Source organism: Macrotis lagotis, chromosome 8 (assembly GCF_037893015.1).
Source record: "Macrotis lagotis isolate mMagLag1 chromosome 8, bilby.v1.9.chrom.fasta, whole genome shotgun sequence".
NCBI classification, from domain to species: domain Eukaryota; kingdom Metazoa; phylum Chordata; class Mammalia; order Peramelemorphia; family Peramelidae; genus Macrotis; species Macrotis lagotis.
The window spans coordinates 110,166,746-110,179,999 of NC_133665.1; the positions used below are offsets into that span (position 1 = coordinate 110,166,746).

Below are 13,254 nucleotides of genomic sequence, written 5' to 3' on the forward strand. Positions count from 1 at the left end.
ATCCCCAGACTTATGTCTGAAAACAGCTGCAAAAAAACCCGAAGCTTGTAACAGTATACCCCTCCATTCCAGAAGTAGAGCCCCAATTTAAGCCCAGAGTTAAAAATCAAGTTAAAGACTGTAAAAAATGAACATACAGAAGAAAAAGATGCTGAATATAGAAAGTTACTATGGTGACAGGGAAGATCAAAACACAAACTCAGAAGAAAACAAAATCAAAAATGAACCTCAAATTTAAAAATATGAATTGGTTCAGGTGATGGAAGAACTCAAAAAGGATTTTAAAAATCAAATAAGATAGAGGAAAAATTGGGAAGAGAAATGGGAATGATAAAAGAAAATCATGAAATAAGAGTCAATAGTTTGGTAAAATAGGTACCAAAAAATACTGAAAAAAATACCTTAAAAAAAAACAGAATGGCCAAATGATAAAAGAGGCACAAAAATACAAAGAAAGAAGAATGCTTTAAAAAGAAAAATTGACCAAATTGGAAAAGATGTAAAATTCACTGAAGAATATAAACATTCCTAATATAAATAATTCCTGAAAAATTATAATTGAACAAATGGAAACTAATGACTCTGTGACATCAAGAATCAATCAAACAGGGGCAGCTAGGTGGTACAATGGATTGAGTACTGGCCCTGGAGTCAGGAGGACCTGAGTTCAAATATGACCTCAGACACTTAATACTTACTTAGCTGTGTCACCTTAAGCAAGTCACAACCCAGTAATAGGATTCAACTGGTTTACATTGGTTCAGCTAATTTTATGTTGAGTTTGGTGAACCAGTTGTTAAAATGGCATACTCCCTAAGGTGGACACTTGGGTGGTCACCCAATGTGGAAATCACAAATTTATATTCCTTGCTCTTTTTAACATTTAACTGCACAACAGCATTTTCTAAGTTCCCTTTTTAGTAATGTTCATTCCATCCATAGATGAAAAAAAATTGATGGAACTATGCTTGTAATATTTATTCATTTATTAAAACTCAGTAGAGCTTTGATGAAATACTACATTTTAATTCCTTCGTTTTTGTTACTTCAGTAAACATATTAACATAAAGAGGAAGAGTGCCAAGCAACTGTCATTCTTTTCTGCTTTGTATTACACTCAAAATTACCCCAAGATAGTATGAGTACACTGGTGTTCCCTGAACAATTAAACCAAAAGGAATCTGGGACACAATGAATCAATAGGAATATAGTTTTCAAGGGTTACCCTATCACCCATTTTTGGAAGCCATGTAAGTAGAAGAAAACTCGAATTGATAAAATGAGTTTTGGTTCTATATATGTTCCAATATTGGTCATGTAGTCATGTGGTCATGTGGCTGATCTTGTTTTATAAGAATATGTTTGCTTACTGTGAGTACTATAACATGACCTAGTTTTGTGTACCTCTTTTAGATTGTTCTTATTTGAGTATTAAATGCATGAAATATTAAACTACCTTTTAGTATATATTTTTGTATACTTAAAATGATCATTAGAGAAGAGAGCCAGTTGTTAATTTACTAGAAGAAGAAGAATCAGTCAAACAAAATCAAAAGACTGAAAAAATAGAATAACATGAAATATCTCATTGGAAAAATTAAAAACTGACCTAGAAAATAGATACAGGAGAGTTAAATATTATGGGAGAATAAAAAAATTAAGGGATAAGAGAGGAATGCACTGGGAGAAGAATAAAGGGAAAAGTAGAATGGGATAAATTAACTGACTTAAAGGTATGAAAGTTTTTTACACTGAAGGGAAAGATTTGGGAAGTGTGGGGGGAAGCATGTGAACCTTTCATCATAATTGGCTCAAAAAGAGAATAATATAAACACTAATTTAGGTACAGTCATCTATTATACAGGAAAATAGGAAGGAAAGCAGATAAGAGAAGAGGGAGAAGGGTGACTAATAGAAGGGAAGGTTGATTAGAAGAGGTAAAAGTCAGAAGTAAAACTTTTGAGAATAGGGTGAAAGGAAAGAGTAAGTAGGATAAATGGGGAAATTAGGATGAAGGGAAATACATAGTTAATAATCATAACTGTGAAAAATGTTTCCAGCAAACTACTCTGATAGATCTCATTTCTCAAATATTTAGAGAACCGAGTCAACTTTATATAAATAAAGAGCCATTCCTCAATTGAAAAATGGTCAAAGGATATGAACAGGCAGTTTCCAGATGACATAATCAAAGTTATTTATAGTCTCCTAAAAAAATGTTCTAAATCACTATTGATTAGAAAAATGCAAATTGAAACAACTCTGGGACTACATATTTCAGATTGGCTAATGTGATAGAAATGAAAAATGATAAATGTTGGAGGGGATTTGAGAATATTGAGACACTAATGCACTCCTGTTGAAGTGATATACTGATTCAATAATTCCAAAGAGCAATTTGGAACTATGCCCAAAGGGCTAGAAAACTATACATATCCTTTGATTCATCAACACCACTGCTAGGTCTGATTGCCAGAGATATCCAAAAAATAAAAAGGAAAAACGACTTATTTGTACAAAGATATTTACATCAGTTCCTTTTGTGGTGGCAAAGACTTAGAGATTCCCATTAATTGTGGAATGGCTAAACAATACTACTACTTGATCTGATATATACATATATATATATATATAATCAAAAATCAAAAATATTTCAGGAAATTATATATAAATATATATATATGAAACAAAAATATTTATAGCAGATCTTTAAGTAGTGGCAAAAAAAGGGAAATTTAGGGGATGCCTACTAACTGGCTTGACACATGGGAAATGATGGTGATGGTACTATTGTGTATAAGATATTGTGAGCAGGATACTCTCAGAAAAATATGGAAAGACTTAGATGAACTGATGCAAAATTAAATGAGTATAAACTGATGCAAAATGAAATGAGCAGAAACAGGAGAATATTGAACACAGTAGCAGCAATATTGTATATGATGATCAACAGCAATTATTGTATGATGTGAATGCGTTAGCTATTCTCAGCAATGTAGTGATTCAAAACAATTCCAAAGGACTAATGATGAAAAATGCTCTTCATCTCCATAGAAAAGAATTGATGATGGGGCGGCTAGGTGGCGTAGTGGATAAAGCACCAACCCTGGAGTCAGGAGTACCTGGGTTCAAATCCGGTTTCAGACACTTAATAATTACCTAGCTGTGTGGCCTTGGGCAAGCCACTTAACCCCGTTTGCCTTGCAAAAAAAAAAAAAGAATTGATGGAGTCTGAATGCAGATCAAGGCATTTTTCTTGGGCTTTTGGTCTGTGTTTCCTTTCACAACAAGCTTAACATGCAAATGCCTCCACATGTTTAACATATATCAAATTGCTTGACTTGTTGATAAGAAGCGGGGGAGAGAAGAGGAAAGAAGGAGAGAGAGAATTTGGAACTTGAAAAATTTTTTTTAAATGTTAAAACTTGGTTTAACATGTAATTGAGAGAAAATTAAATTTTTAAATAAAAAGCTTTGATGGCTACAAAGTACTCTTTTCTGTAGAGCTGAATTCTGCAGCTTTGTACCTGCTCCACACTCTTTGGTCCTAGTTCTGTTTCCTGGGGTTATGCAGAATCAATTTAATCCCTCTTTCCACTCAATATTCTTTTAAATTTTTTGAAGAAAATGATTTAATCTCCTTTTCTCTATGTTAAAGATTACCAGTCTCTTCACTGTTCTTCATGGCATGGTTTCAGGACACCTCCCCAACGTTTTCAGTGTAATTAGAAAATTGGACTTGATTACTTAAAATTCATCCCCTAGGAACATGTTTATTCTGCATATTGAGAGACACCTGTATCAAGTAGTCCTCATCTGTAGACTGAAGAACATTGTTCTTGGTACAATATAGGAAGTGGGACTGTTTTGTTGGTAGAGTTTGAAAGAATGAGAAGATCTTCATGAATATTTGGGTAAAATTGATGATTATAAATGTTCATCTTTTCATAGATTAAGAATTTGTGAGTGGCTCTCTAGCCTAACCAGGTGTTGGTGGCCATAGGCCATTAGCATTTATTAAGGGCTCCTATGGGTCAAGAATAGGTGGCACCAGAGGTAGGGTGCTAGGCCAGAAGTCAGGTCTAATCTCAGACAGTAGCCAGCAATGTGACCCTGGGCAAGCTACTTTAACCTCTGCTTGTCTTGAGTGGGGTGGGTGGATAATAATAGCACCTCTCTCCTAGGGAGGGTACCAAATGAGTTAATAATTGTAAAGGGCCTAGATGAGTGCCTGGCAACCAGTAGATACTTATAAATATCAGCTAGTGGAGAACTGAGTCAAATTTTGAAATAAACAAGCCATTCCCCAATTGACAAATGGTCAAAGGATATGCAAAGGCAATTTACAGATGAGGAAATCAAAGTGATCCATAGTCATATGAAAAATTGCTCTAAATCATTTATTAGAGAAATGCAAATTAAAGCATCTCTGAGGAACCACCTCTCACCTCTCAAATTGACCAATATGACCAGAAAGGACAATGATCAATGTTGGAAGCAATATGGGAAATCTGGGACACTAATACATTGTTAGTGGAGCTGTGAACTTATCCATCCTTTCTGAAGAGCAATTTGGAATTATGTCCAAAAGGTAACAAAAATGTGCATACCCTTTGATCTAGCAATACCACTACTGGGTCTATACCCTGAAGAGATCATGAAAAAGGGTAAAAACATCATTTGTACAAAAATATTTATAGCAGCCCCGTTTGTGGTGGCAAAGAATTGGAAATTAAATGAATGTTCTTCAATTGGGGAATAGCTTAACAAACTGTGGTATATGTATGTGATGGAATACTATTGTTCTATTAGAAATCAGGAGGGATGGGAATTCAGGGAAGCCTGGAGGGATTTGTATGAACTGATGCTGAGCAAGATGAGCAGAACCAGAAAAACATTGTACACCCTAACAGCAACATGGGGGTGAAGATCAACTTTGATGGACTTGCTCATTCCATCAGTGCAGCAATCAGGGACAATTATGGGCTATCTGCAATGGAGAATACCATCTGTATCCAGAGAAAGAATTGTGAAGTCTGAACAAAGACCAAGGACTATTACCTTCAATTTAGAAAAAAAAAATCTGTTATCTTGTTATGTAATTTTGCTATCTCTTATACTTTATTTTTCTTCCTCGAGGATATGATTTCTCTCTCATCACCTTCAACTTAGATCAATGTGTACCATGGAAACAATGTAAAGACTAACAGACTGCCTTCTGTGTGGGGTGGGAGGAGGGAAGCAAGAATAAGGGGAAAAAATTGTAAAACTCAAAAAAATAAAATCTTTCTTTTAAAAAAAAAGTAAGGGGTGGCTAGGTGGCGTAGTGGATAGAGCACAGCCCTGGAGTTAGGAGTACCTGAGTTCAAATCCGGCCTCAGACACTTAATAATTACCTAGCTGTGTGACCTTGGACAAGTCACTTAACCCCAATTGCCTTGCAAAAAAAAAAGTAAAAAAAAATAAAGTAACTTCCCTCTAAAAAAACATCAGCTAGTGCATTATATAATATTCTATCTAGTGTTGAGGTGTGGTACAGCTCTTTTAAATCTGATAATGAGGCAAAGATCCAGAGCAAAAGGAAAGTCAGTCAAGGTCACCAAGTTCCTCAAGTCCAATTATCAACCAAATACATTTCCTCTACATAATCTCCATCCATGGGTCATTCTACCTCTACTTGAAGACTTCCTAGGATAGGAAACTCACTACTACTTAGATGATTTTGAGGCATTTCTAATTATACTTATCTGGTTAACAATTCTCTTCTTCCCAGGGTCAGTCCTGAAAGGCTGACCAAATCTTTAGGGCTGCTACTCTTTGTATACTATGTTATCTGCACATCTTCCTGGATAAGCAAATATACCTGCTTCAAATTTTTAAAATATGAGAGTCAGAGCAAGAGAAAAATAGAGACAGTAGTAATTAGGAGCAGGTCCAAGTCACATCACTGCCACTCACTTGTGATTTGAAAGGCCAGGGCTTTACATGGGGCAACCATGCCTGCCTGCCTTCCATGCCCACATACACAAAACTATCAGGACCCTTCTGAGACCCAGGCCAGGAAGGAGAAAGAGCAGGTGGTTGGGCTAGAACCACAGCTCAGTCAGCCAAAGCTCTTCAGAGATAAAGGCAGTCAGAGCCATATGCGTCCTTCTACAACTTCCTAGCTTTTTGCTGATTCTTCTCCCACCCCTTCTGATTTCAGGACAACATTGCTGATTCTGTGATCAAAGCCATTCAGCCCTACATTGACAATGAGGAATTTCAGCCTTCAGCCATTGCCAAAGTGTCCAAGGCATGCACATCGATCTGCCAGTGGACTCGAGCCATGCACAAGTACCACTTTGTGGCCAAGGCTGTGGAACCAAAGAGGGTAAGGAGGGACAAGGAAGGCAGAGAGTAATAGACTTTGGAGATGACAGCTGTCTATGAGTGAAAAAGGCTCTCTGGGCCACATGGCCAGCTTCTTGAAACTACTTCTCAAGGTGACTGAGAATTCTTTAAACATCATAGCTCAATGGGTTCCTTTTGTTTGTCCAGTCCAACCCCTTCACTGTACAGATAGTAAGACTGAGATCTAAAGGGGGAGACATTTACCCAAGACCACCCAGCTAACCAGCAGCAGCACAGTCACTAGCACCCAGATTTCCTGATGCCTAGCTCAGGGTCTTCCTACTGATCATTGCTTCTTCCTGACTACTAGCAAGGGTAATAAAAATTTGGGTTTATTCCCTTGTGCTTTGTTTTCCCTCAGCAAGCTTTGCGTGAGGCCCAGGAAGACCTGGACGTGACTCAGAAGATTCTGGAAGTTGCCAAAAATAAGCTTCGAGAAGTGGAGGAAGGCATCTTCACCCTCCAGGCCAAGTACAGAGACTGCATTGCCAAGAAGGAAGATCTAGAGCTGAAGTGTGAGCAGTGTGAGCAGAGGATGGGCCGTGCTGACAAGGTGAGGACTACATCCCATCCTCATCCTCTCATGAGTCTCTAGAACACCAGGAGAAGGCATAGCCTTCCCTTCCCCAACCAGTCTTGAGGCCAACAAAAGTAGGGTTCTGTAAGAATACAGCATTAGGGCAGGCAGGAATAGCTCCTCCCCACCCCCTTTTCTCTGTTTGGAAATACATCTGGTGAGAAGAGGGATGGACCTGGGCACTAGCTCCTTGTGGGCCCTTGTCTTGAAAGACTTGATTGGCAGCAGCTACCCTTCCCCCAAAATTAGTCCAACCCTCCTGACTGTGGCTCCTACTCCTACTCCACTTCCCCTACCTTGTCTTCAGGTTTAGTATAGTTTTCTTTTCCACCTTATGCATCCCCAAGTATGAATTCTTTTCGTTTAGAGACTTCTCAATTGTTATACTTCTTTATATTTATTAATTAGGAGCTCTTTGGAGTGCTCTTTTTCCCTTGTTTTCTCTTAGTTTTCTTGTATTTTACTCTTTTCCCTTCTTTTGTTTGTTGTTTTATTTTATTTGATACATTTTTTGTTGTTGCCTCAAGAACAGGGCTTAGTTTCAACCCTTCAGTTCATCACCTTGCCATACTGTACTTGCCCCACTTCACTGAGACCTCAGTTCAAATCTGCCTTCAAGTTAGATTTATCCCAGTCATGCTCCCTCCTATACCTTTTGTCAGCTATCGGTTATCCCTGTAGCAAGTTCCCACACTTTATTGTCAGGGACCCACATGCAGTGGTGATGGAGAGAGGAGTCACCTGTCCAAAGGGACATCATTGCATTTGCCCAGTAAAGCTCTTCAGAGCAGCCTATGGACAATGTCCTCTGGGACATGTCCTGGTCCTGTAGGTAACCTCCCTGGTCTTCTTTCTCCCAGCTGATCAATGGACTGGCTGATGAAAAGGTGCGCTGGCAAGAGACAGTTGCAAACCTCGATTACCTGCTCAACAATATCTCTGGTGACATGTTGATGGCAGCTGGCTTTGTGGCCTACCTTGGACCCTTCACGGTAAGGAAGGCCAGCAGCCTCTGCTTGGAGTAGCTTCTCCATCCCTGGTCTGCTTCTTGCAGGCTCCCAGGCCAACCCCAGCCCTTGCCAGCCTCACTTGTTCTTATATCCCAGAGAAAGTAACCTCTCTGGGATATTCTGGGAAGAGATGATGATGTTCTAGTGTTTCTCACGACTTCTCCAGAGATGTGATTCCTTCAACAATGTAATGAGTAGTTTTCCTGATATCAAATTCATCCCCAGCCTGTTGTGCTTTCCCAGCTTACCTTGATCACTGAGTAAGCTTGGGGTCACTGCTGTTTTTCTGGGTCTGATCTTCCATAGTATGGAGGATCAACCTGGTAGAATTCTCTCCACCACGTCAAGCCTTGCCGCCTACAGGACTGATCCCTGCGTGGAAATCACCAATGACTCCAGGGTCATCAGACATCCTCAGCTCTGCCAAGCTCTAAACCTGGGACACTGAAGCCCTCTCACTCTTGGATTAAGTGCTGACAAGACCCTTTTCAGTTCCTTTGTCTCCCGCCAAGATCTTAGCAAGCCTCCCTTGGATGAGCTCTCTTAGTGGTCACAGAAAATTACTGCAAAGTGGAGCCTTCCTGGGTTGCTATTAGGAGTGTATATAAATCATTACCCTGGAGAACTCTCTGCTGAGCCCCTGGGTATTAATCCCTAAGGAGTCCTGTATGTGGGCACAGGACTGAGTTCTCTGTCTCTTGCCAGGGGCAATACCGAACATCACTGTGTGAGATGTGGTTAGTGCAGCTCTCGAAGTATATGGTTCCCCATACAGCAGAACCGACCCTGATTGGGACCCTGGGAAATCCGGTGAAGATCCGGTCATGGCAGGTATGGCCAGATGGGTCCTGTGGCACCCTGAGGGCTGGGACCAAGTTGAGATATGAAAGCACAATAGCCCAGATTACAAAGGTCTTCCAAACCAGGCTGGACATCTGTTCTGAGCACTATAGGCACCTTTTTAAGCAGAGGAGTGATGGATTGTGATCACATACAAACATGTGTCTGCCTCTGCTCACAAGGAGCTGGGTATGTGGGCAACACCTAGTCTTGTGCAGGGTTTGGGGGTAGAGATTGCCCAGTGTAGCCAAGTCCCAGACGCCAACTGTTTTTGCTCCCAGATTGCAGGCCTCCCCAATGACACCCTGTCTGTGGAGAACGGAGTTATCACACAGTATTCTCAGCGCTGGAACCATTTCATTGATCCACAGGGACAGGCCAACAAATGGGTCAAGAACCTGGTAAGGGAGGCCTGTTTCCTGTCCCTTAGAGACAAACCAGAGAAGGACTTGTTCTTGACTTTCCCTCTGAACCTGCAATCTTCTAGGGAACATCCTTTTCTCTTGGCTTGACTGTCTTCCCTCTTTATTTTTTAAGTCCACATTGACTCCTGCCCACTTCTCCCACCCAGAAAATAAGAAAAATAAAATCTGTTACAAACCTGTATAGCCAAACAAAACAAATTCCTACATTGGTCATGTCCCCCCCCAAAAAAATACATTTTAGTCCATTACCTGTCTATAGCATGTAGATAGCATATTTCATTATGAGCCTTCTGGAATTCTGGAATTGTGGGTGGTCAATGTGTTGATCAGAGTTCCAAAATCTTTCAAAGTTATTTGTTACCAAAATATTTCTCACTTCTCTTTGCATCAGTTCATATAAGAAAGTCTTGCCATGTTTCTCTGGAACCAGCACATTCATCTACTATAACTTGTTCTGCTATTTCCCAACTGATGGGCATACCTTTAGTTTCCAAATTTTTGCCACCATGAGAAAAGCTACTGTAAATACTTTAGTACATGTGCTTTCCAGAATTCTACCAACAGTGTGTTAATCATTTTCCCAGAGCCTTCCAGCATTCATCATTTCCCTTTTTTCTCAACTTTGCCAGTTTGATGGATGTGAGGCAGTACATTGGAGGGGTTCTAATTAGTATTTCTGTAATTATTAGTAATTTAAAGCATTTCTTCATATGGCCATTGATAGCTTGACTTGTTTCCTCTGAAAATTCTACATGGGCTTTTCTTCACTGAGATTGGTTCCTCAAGGCTGAAGGGACAGTGCCAAGGCTGTGCCCTTGTTCCCCAGGCTTTATTGGAGCTTCCAGATTAAATTTATCTTAGATTGACCTACACAGGACACAAGCTAAAAGGAAGCTGGTCGCAGCTCCCCAGCCCCTGGGGGACAGGCCGAGAGAAGCTGAAGCCATGTTCTGGGGAAAAGCGACTTCACCAGGAAAGAAATGTGGAACTAGGGGACAGTCATGCGGGTAGTCGGCCGACTTAAGTAAATAAGACAGGGGACTTTGCAGCTTCTTTGTAGGTTAGTTCTAGGACTGCTGTCAGTCTTCTCCTATTTGTCTGGATGTCCCACTGGCCCTCACCCAGGCCCAGGTCCAGCATTAGATTGTAAGCTCTTCAAAGGCAGGTACTGGCTTCTTTGTTCATCTCTGTGTCCTGGTTGTCCAGGATATAAGGAGAGGGCCAGGGCCTAGATCAGCGATTTCCAGGTGAGGAAACTCCCTCCACCCATGCAGGACAGCACCATCTCTATCACTTTGAGTCTTAGGAAGTTGCCTGGATGGGGCAACTAGGTAGTTCAGTGGATAGAGCACTGGCCCTGGAGTCAGGAGGACCCAAGTTCAAATCCAGCCTTAGACAGTTAATAATTACCTAGTTGTGTGACTTTGGGCAAATCACTTAAACCCATTGACTTGATAAATAAAATTTTTTTAAAAAGGGGGGAAGTTGCCTGGAGCTCAGAGGTCCAGTGACTTGCCCTGGTCACCCAGCCAGTAGGGCTTGGAGGCAGAACTCAGGACCTCCTGGCCTTGAGGTATGCTGACCCCCTTCCTTAACTCAAATTGTTCCTTGCTCTCCCTCTTGCTGTGCCTTTCCTTCTCCCCAGAAGGCTTCACAGCCCTCAGCATTCTAGAGAATGCTCACGTGTGTGCTTACATAAAAGCTTGGTAAGCATTTGTTGGATTGAATTCTCCTCCATCAAAGAGAGAGCCTCTGGCCCCATGTCCCAGTTGGATTCAAGGCTGTTCTTTGACTTGAATTCCCCTCTTGTGTCTCAGGAGAAGGATTATGGTCTGGATGTATTCAAGCTAAGTGACCGGGACTTCCTGCGCACCCTGGAAAATGCCATCCGCTTTGGAAAGCCATGTCTTTTGGAGAATGTTGGGGAAGAGCTGGACCCAGCTCTGGATCCTGTGCTCTTGAAGCAGGTACCATGTGCCTGCCCATTCTCCACCTGATAGTGCTCAGCACTGCAGTACCAGGAGAGGCCAAAGCCAGCCCCTGGCCATAAGGTGCCCAAAGGTTGTCTAGGCGCCCAGGGATGGGGACAGCTATGTCCTGTGGAGCTTCTTACTGGAGACCCAAAGAAATGAAGAGCAGTATAACTTTAAGCTTAACTATTAATAGTATTACTTAACAGATGTATACATATGTGTGTGAGTGTGTTTGTGTGTGAAAGAATTGTGAATGTGTGTGAGTGTGTGTCTGGAGGGTGTGCACGTGTGTGTGTGTGTGTGTGTGCGTACATGTGTGTGTAAATGTGTTTTTCCAGTGGGGGTTATATGAGAATATGTGTGGGGTTTTTTTGGGGGGGTGAGTGCTTCTTGTAATGCCCTTTCCCCTCCCCTCCCGCCACAGCATCCTGGCTGGGGGTGAACATTCACAAGGCAGGGGTGGGGGGCTCCCTCCAGGTTCTAACAGGGTGCCACCCCTCCTCTGCCTCAGACATACAAGCTTCAGGGTACCACAGTTCTGAAGCTTGGGGACAGCGTCATCCCTTATCATGAAGACTTCAGGATGTACATCACCACCAAGCTGCCCAACCCCCACTACACACCTGAGATCTCTACCAAGGTGACGCTTATCAATTTCACCCTGTCACCCAGGTGAGTTGTGGGGTGGGGGGGAAGGGGTTGGGGAATCCAAGGGAATCTTCATCTCAAGGAGCTTCAGGGGGAGAAACTCTGGGGCCCAAAAGGTGGCATCTCCAGTGGCTTCCTTCCTCCGCTTGTCCTGCTGCTGTCCTGGGCCATCAGATTAGCTCTCCAGGCCTGCATGCGCCTTGCTAGGATCTGGCTCCTAATTCCAGCAACCTGGCACCTCCCAGGGCAGAGCCTGGCAGGATGATGGGACCTTCTGTCAGTCTGAAATGTCTCCACAGGGTTTCTGCCCCAGTGGGGAAAGCTCTGTTTTCCCTTTTTATGGTCAACCTGATTTACCAGGAAATCTAGGCCCATTTGGGGGGTGGGGGGAGATGTTGAAATATCTGCATTTATAAAGAGTCAGGTTAAAACTGCTGCTCACTGTGCTCCATGGGTCCTTGGGAGATGCCCACCTTGCCTTGTCTTTATCACTACTGTCCAGCAGTCTTCCCCCCACCCACCCCAGTATTCTTGTCTCAGTTGACCCTGTCCCTTAACATGCCCACAGCCCAGTGAAGCTGACTATTCCATCTAATACTCCCTTCACCTGGGCCCTTGCTCCCTTACCCACCAGCTTCTTTCTTGCTGCTCTCAGATGGCTACAGTGGCTCTTGACCCTGCAACAGCTGGGCACTTGAGGCTCTCCTCAGTCACTCTGACCTGCCTTGCCAACCTTACACCCCACCACTTTCTAACAAGATCTTCAGGCTTTCAGACCTCTGTTCCCTCTCTGGCTGGTCCCAACCCCTCATTTTCCAGAGCCACATCCACTCAGAAGGCTTCCCTGGCCACCTTGCCCATCAGGTCTGAGATGCCTCAGGACCCAGCTGTCATGAGAGCACTGCTTCTATTGCTAGTTGTTATTCTGTGTGGGCAGGCCTTGTTCCCCCAGCTAGACACCACTCTCCTGTCCCCCTGAGGGCCGAACCTGTTTGTTCTTCTCCTGGCCTCCTACAGCTTGGGCCTGGGCTAGGCCCACATTCAGGAGTTGAAAGGACCAGTTGCTTGAGTAGGAGACAAATGGGCCTCAGGCCTTGGCCACCAGAGGGGAGGAAAGACCCACTCTTACAACTCTGGCCCTTCCCCACAGTGGCCTGGAGGATCAGCTTCTGGGCCAGGTGGTGGCCGAGGAACGGCCTGACCTCGAGGATGCCAAGAACCAGTTGATTATCAGCAATGCAAAAATGAGGCAGGAGCTGAAGGACATAGAGGACCAGATCCTCTACCGGCTCAGCTCCTCAAAGGGGAACCCTGTCGATGATGAGGAACTCATCAAGGTTCTGGAAGCCTCCAAGATGAAGGCTGGGGAAATCCAGGTTGGTATTTTT

The 13,254-nt window shown here is 42.7% G+C and overlaps 1 protein-coding gene across 3 annotated transcripts in view; it reads left to right on the forward strand.

Annotated features, from left to right (window-relative positions):
* The window catches only part of DNAH1 (dynein axonemal heavy chain 1), a 162,403-nt gene that overhangs the window by 138,933 nt on the left and 10,216 nt on the right, over positions 1-13,254 (forward strand). For all 3 annotated transcript variants that reach the window (XM_074198129.1, XM_074198130.1, XM_074198131.1), the window contains 8 exons: positions 6,206-6,373; positions 6,755-6,946; positions 7,831-7,962; positions 8,686-8,811; positions 9,102-9,221; positions 11,063-11,212; positions 11,730-11,890; positions 13,017-13,242. In XM_074198129.1, the coding sequence (XP_074054230.1) occupies positions 6,206-6,373; positions 6,755-6,946; positions 7,831-7,962; positions 8,686-8,811; positions 9,102-9,221; positions 11,063-11,212; positions 11,730-11,890; positions 13,017-13,242 (1,275 nt within the window). The remainder of the gene's footprint in view (positions 1-6,205; positions 6,374-6,754; positions 6,947-7,830; positions 7,963-8,685; positions 8,812-9,101; positions 9,222-11,062; positions 11,213-11,729; positions 11,891-13,016; positions 13,243-13,254) is intronic.